The sequence below is a fragment of the Gossypium hirsutum genome, chromosome D13, assembly GCF_007990345.1.
Source record: "Gossypium hirsutum isolate 1008001.06 chromosome D13, Gossypium_hirsutum_v2.1, whole genome shotgun sequence".
Classification (NCBI taxonomy): Eukaryota; Viridiplantae; Streptophyta; class Magnoliopsida; order Malvales; family Malvaceae; genus Gossypium; species Gossypium hirsutum.
In genome coordinates, this window is record NC_053449.1 from 3,249,171 (window position 1) to 3,256,083 (window position 6,913).

General features: G+C 33.8%; 1 protein-coding gene across 1 annotated transcript; it reads right to left on the reverse strand.

Annotated features, from left to right (window-relative positions):
- Nucleotides 1–3,674: 3,674 nt before the first annotated feature.
- On the reverse strand, nucleotides 3,675–5,007 carry LOC121225601 (protein CASPARIAN STRIP INTEGRITY FACTOR 1). The gene is made up of 3 exons (XM_041109977.1): nucleotides 4,856–5,007; nucleotides 4,604–4,659; nucleotides 3,675–4,168 (listed from the first exon to the last, which is right to left on the reverse strand). The coding sequence occupies exons 1-3, from the start codon at nucleotides 4,923–4,925 to the stop codon at nucleotides 4,049–4,051; spliced, it is 246 nt and encodes an 81-aa protein (XP_040965911.1). The 5' UTR covers nucleotides 4,926–5,007; the 3' UTR covers nucleotides 3,675–4,048.
- Nucleotides 5,008–6,913: the final 1,906 nt, after the last annotated feature.

Sequence of the window (6,913 nt, forward strand, 5' to 3'; positions counted from 1 at the left end):
GGATATTTGACAATTTGGTTAAACGAGAAATCGAAACCCAGTACCTTAGGGCACGTTCCTCGAATTTCCAAACGTAAAACATTGCCTTATTTTTGAAAAGTTTTCAAAAGGATATTTAGCTATTTGGTCGAACGAGAAATCGAAACCCAGTACCTTAGGGCACGTTCCTCGAATTTCCAAACGCAAAATATTGCCTTATTTGGAAACATTTCCCTTTTTTTAAAATAGGATATTCATGTGCATGGCGGAATAATAAACATGATTATGTAAATAAAAAATGAACAAAACGAATAATAAATAAATCATACATTCCATAGCAAATAAATAAATAAATAAATAAACTGAAGCATAAAAATAGACATATAAATACATAGTAAATGATCATACAAAACAATAAAGGAAAATAGATGAAAATTATAAAATATGAACATGTATATGTACATGTATATTTAAGGGAAATATGTATAGTATGTATATACATAAAATTATAAAAAATGAAAAAATATATATGAATTATAAGATATAAAAATATAAGTATTTACATGTATATGTATATAGATTATAAAATACAAAGATATGTAAAATATAAGTATGTACGTTAATTTATAAAAACAAGAAAATATATGCATATATGCATTATAAAATATATATATATAAGTAAATATGTACACATATACGTATATACGTATATAACTATCATAAAATATAAAAAGTATGTATATAAATATATAAAAATATAAAAAATATATACTCCTATATATATAAAAGCAATAATAATAGATAATAATACGCTAAAATAATGAAGAAAATAATAAAAGTGTTAAAAAGGGACTAGATCGAAGTGAAAGCAACAACACGGGGCAAAATCGAAAATAATAAAAAAACAAAAGGGACTAAATCGAGAGAAAAGTAAAATTTAAGAGCCAAATTTAAAAAGAAAAGCAAATTAGGGCCCAAATGCAACACGAGTAAAAATGGAGGGACCAAAATGGGAAATATTCCCGCTCACCAAAACACTGCGCTTCAGGTTGGACCAAATTGTAAATCAGAATAGATTTCAGGGCGAATTTAAAAAACCAAAAAAAACAGATTGCAAGATTATTTAAAAATGGAAGGGCTAAAGATGCAATTAGCCCTTCCGTCGAAAACACGCGGATCCTCCAGGCGGGTCGGGTCGACGCGCGGGTCAAGCCATATCAAAACGGCGCCGTTTTGTATCAGCATTTAAGCCCAAATTTTCTGAAAAAAATCCATTCAGCCCTTCTATTTTAAAAAATAAAATTTCAAAACTCTCTCCTCTCTCATCTTCTTCCCCAGAATCCGGCCACCGGTCCGGCCCGGCCTCCGGCGTAGCACCGCCGCGTGCGGTGGCCGACGTCTCAAAATCAGATCTTTTTGATCCTAGTTCAAAGCTGAGTGCCTCTTAGGCACGGATCTGGGGCCGAATCTCGTGAAACAAAGGCCAAAGACCCGAAAAAGGGCGAAACCGCTCGCCTTCCTCCACGTCCGGCGCGGTGCAGGTAAATAAGGTAAAAAGCCTTCTCCTTTATTATTTTTCTTTATGTTTTCAAGTTAAAAATAAATAAATAAACTTGAAAGAAATAAAAACAGTAAGTAAGATAAAACTGAGCAAAAAAAAAAAGTTCAACCTTTTTCTTTCTGTTCTTTTATATAAATCGAGGCCGAACCCCCCTCCCCCCTTTTTACATTGAAAATGAATGGCTCTTTATAGCCGATTATACAAAGTCCTATTGTTGTTTTGTTACTGTTTGCTGCGTTTCTGTTTCTGTTGCTGCTTCCGTCATGTTTGCAGGTGTTCAAAGAGGTGATGGGAGCAGGTGGAGGAGAGATGGCTATGGGACGGCTGTGAACAGAGGGCAGGTGAGGCGGCCAGGAGCAGGTGCGGCACAACAGGGGGCTAGGGTTTCTGCCCTAGTCTGACTGGGTTTGGGGCCAGTTGGGCTTATTGGGCCTGTAATGTCATTTGGGCTTGTAACGGGTAGTGGGCCACCGAGTAAATGGGCCTGCAACAACTTTTTTTTGTTAAATTCGGCCCGGGCCAAAAAAATTTACCCGAGGCTCGACCCATTTTCTAAACAGGCCTTATTTTCTTGTCATTTATGTTATCGTTTTGCTACGAAGTGGTCACTTTACCATTAAGCTCCATTACCTCCCTAACGATGATCCTACATGGCAGTCCAAATGGGTTTTAAATGCCAACTTGGATGTCCTATATGGCAGTCCAAATTAAATTGACTTAATTAAAAATCTATTTTCATCCCAACAACTAGACATCCAAATTGGCATTTAAAACCCATTTGGACTGCCACGTAGGACTGCTGTTAGGAAGGTAACAGAGTTTAACGGTAAAGTGACCACTTCATAATAAAATCATAATGTAAGTGACTAAAACGTAGCATTTCAAATATAATTGACTAAAATATAATTTGATGCAAACAAAAGTGACTATTTTTGTAGTTTACTCTAAAATTTAAAGGAATATACGTGATTTGATTTTTTTATTTAAAGGAATTAAAAGACTAATATTTTTTTTTATTAATTTTGATTTTTGATTGTAATAATTAATTATAATTACAATTATTTCGTGTTAAATATAATTATAATTATGTAGAAAAAAAATTTGAGTCTTTGGAGTCGAGATGGCCCATGCGAAGGCATTAAGAGTTAAAGGTTGGGCTGAATCCATTATTGTAAGCCCAAGCTCATGTTTGAACTTTTATGAGCTCACCGCCCGTTCAGAGTTTGGTTTTTACTTTATTTTACCTAGACTAGGTTAACACTTGATATCACTGTTGAAATTTTTTAATTCTTTAAGTAGACTTTTAATATTGTTATATTTATATATATATATATATATTATTCATGTCCATTTTATGGTTCATGTTCGAGGTTTGGGATTATCCCTTCCAACAATGTTGTCTCTAAGGTTCGAACCTGAGCTCTCCCCTTGAGAGTGCAATGTATCTTACCATTGCACCCGACCTCTTGTTGGTATTTGATTACACCTTAAAAGAGTGCATGTCACCCGTTTAAATTTGGGGATAAACATCAAAATCATATATGAGTTTTGATCCAATATACAATATTATACATAGATTTTGATTTTGTTCAATTTTATATATAAAATTTTAATCTGAGTCAATTTTCACAAATCACTGACAATATTATCGAATTAACACCGTCTTATGTTGATATATTGCATACACAAAAAATTATATTAATCCAATATGAAAATAAATGTATGTATTTATTAATTCAAATTTCATGCATATAATTACACCAAAGTAAAGTTTATGTATAAATTTGATATTTACCCCTTAAATCTTGTTTGTAGAACTTTTAAACAAGGGCAAATCCAAAAACTAATTTAGGACGGGTCAGAATTGAATTATAATTTTTTTAGAGGTCAAAATATAATTTTATCATATATTCATTTATGATTTCATTATTTTTTAAGGAATTAAACAAAATTTCCCATTATTATGGGTCAAAATGTAATTTTACCATATATTAACTTATAATTTTTTTATTTACGAGGGATTGAATTGTAATTTTTTATTTTTGGCCCAAGGGCCCGGTCTTCCCCTCGTATAAAATAATTCACACACATATATATAAGAATGATCCACTTATACTGATGTAAAACTAAAAAATTGATAAATATGTAATTATTTTATTTATTAATTTCACATATACATTACATTATGAACATTAACATATTGTATCTAATAGAATATCTACAGCTAATAGTTATAACTATTTTTTTTTGACGAATTACAACAAAAGGAGGGCAATATCATAATAACAACTCGATTAGCATGACTTGAACCAAGATTACACCTAAAGTAGTGAATACCCTGACTATTAGGCTAGTACATAGGGTCTACAGCTGTAACTATTAAGATGGCATATAATATGGTAGCATATTTGTAATAAATTAAAATATAAAATAAACCATAGTTGTAGTGGTCCATTTATTTGAGTAATATATGATAGGATGCCAGCAGCCAAGTTGTGTTGATGATGATCAATTAGGTATAAGCTTAAAAGGAGGCTTGGCAAGTGCTGGTGATGGATCATATTTCCCGTAGTCTCTCATGTTTGTTCTAAGCAGCCTTTCATGGACTGCACTTGCTTCACCACTATCCTGTTTTTTAATTTATATTTAAAAAAATGATTAATCCACAAAACACAAAGTAAATATGTCAATTAAGGGAAATTTTAATGAAAAAAGAAAAAGAAAAAGTGGGTTTAGTTAATAATTTTAATAGGTAAAAGACTTTGGGGTTTATATATATATAAATTATCATCAAATTTGTCAACCATATTTAAAAATAATAATAAAAAATTATCATCACATTTCAAGCTTTGTCAACCATGATTGAAGGTTATGATTGACACCACCTAAAAATGAATTTTTGGTCAACAGTTCTTCAAGCACAAGCAATTTTTTCATTCCAAAGCCAACTTCCTCTTCCCCAGAGTTGGCGGGAACCGCCATGGAAGGTTAAACCCAAACTAAGATACTACTGGTTAAACCATATATATAATTATACGCACACAGTCTATGAAATGCACAAACCTCAAAGCTTGCATCCGTTTCCTCAGCCAACAAGTTCAGGAACTTGGGTCGTCGACCTGTAAAATTGGGTCGTCAAACTGTTTATGTATTATAAACCCTAAACAACTCTTGTTTTTTGTAGTTTTAAGGTGATGAAATCGATTGATCATTAAGTAATCCGGTACAAAGATTTCGTGGACAAAGCGTGCATGACTTTTGCACCAGATTAAAGCTGCAGCACAAAAGAAAAGAGACATTGAAGAAAGAACCCACCTGCCATTGAAGTTGATAAAAGAAAAGCTGAAACCATGACAAAAAGTAGAACAATCTTCTTCACATGCATGTTTACACTATATTTTTTTTCTTTTTTGCTAATATTTCAGAAGCTTTTTATTTTCTCATTCAAGGGAGAATATGAACCAAATGATAGCTATATATATTGCAAACAACACATGAATTTCTAGCTAAGAGTGACCCACAGGCCATAGAGTTAGGACCAAAATAATTGATTGTACTTTATCTTAAAGAATACGTTCTTTTTAAGAAAATTATTTCACTTCACAAAATTGTATATGTTTTATTCGTAGTAAAAAGAAAAACTTAGAAAATATTGAAGAAATATGTTGTGATATTTGAAATGATCAGTTAAAATTTGTTTTGGTACAATAGGGAAAAGAAAAAAAAATTATATACGCATACTACCACGCTCTTTTGGAATCCTCGTGCAAGAGCGACAACAAACTTAAAGGTGGATTGGACAAATACACACTAGCACCAGTGTTGCGCGGAAGCGTGTGAAAGAGTAAAATTATTGTACTGAAAAATCACACTAAGTTCAATTCCCAGGAAAAAGAGGTGGATCACGAGGATCGCTTACATACCAGATCTTTCCTAGCCAGAATATCCCTCTATCGTAATTTAATAGCACAATAAATCACTACAATGACACTTGCAAAATATGCAGAACAAAAATAAAGAACACTAGAATTTTAACGAGGTTCAGCAAATTTTGCCTACGTCCTCGGGCACTACCAAATATATTTCACTCCAAAAATACAAGTGAAAGTTTACAAATAGGGAGAGAGAACAATTGCCTTAAGTAGAGAATGGCAAGTGTGGGATGAAGAAAGTAAGAAATGGTTAGGCCTATTTATAGTTGAGGTTTAAGGATCAACTTGCAATGTCCCTATACAATTAGGGACCAAAATTGCAATTATCCCATGCCAACTAATCTTACTTTCTACTTTCGGTGCCTTTCGGTGCCAACTTTCTGCCACTATTCATCTTTGAAAAGTCAAAGATTGGAGGTATCCAATAATCTCCACCTTGAAGATTTGATTAGGATAATCTTATCTTCACACAATTCTTTCTACCTTTGACAACAATACTTGATAGTGCCTTCTTCAACTGTTAAACTTGCAGGATATTGATCAAGTTCAAACAATGTTCGAACTTGGTTGTTGTTACCACCTTGGTCATCATATCTGCGGGATTATCTGCAGTCTTGATCTTCTGAAGACAAATTTTCCCCTCTTCAATAATTTCCCGCACAAAATGGAATCGTACGTCGATATGTTTTGTACGTGCATGATAGACTTGATTATTTGCTAAATGAATAGCACTTTGACTATCACAATACACGTTAATATGCTCCTGAACCAACCCCAAGGTTTTAGCCATACCTTGTAACCAAATAGCCTCCTTTACAGCCTCTGTTACAGCCATGTATTCGGCTTCTGTGGTTGACAATGCAACTGTAGACTGTAGTGTAGACTTCCAACTTATTGGTCCTCCAGCAAGTGTAAACACATAACCGGTGGTTGATCTTCGCTTGTCCAAATCACCGGCATAGTCAGAATCAACGTACCCAATAACACCTTTACCAAGTGTATTATCCTGCTTGAACAGTAATCCAACATCCACGGTCTTCTGAATATACCGTAGAATCCATTTCACAGCTTGCCAATGTCCTTTTCCAGGATTATGCATATACCTGCTCACTATACTAACTGCCTGTGAAATGTCGGGTCTTGTACACACCATTGCATACATCAAGCTACCCACTGCATTAGAATACGGAACTTGCAACATGTATTCTCGTTCCGTATTCGTCGAAGGAGATAGTTGTGCAGAAAGCTTGAAATGAGAAGCCAACGGGGTACTTACAGGTTTGGTCTGCTCGTTCATGCCAAACTGCTGTAGTACTTTCTTCAAATACTGCTTCTGAGACAAGCTAACTCTGCCATGAGCTCTATCTCTACATATTTCCATGCCAAGAATCTTCTTAGCTTCACCTAGATCTTTCATCTCAAACTCGAGATTGAGTTGAGT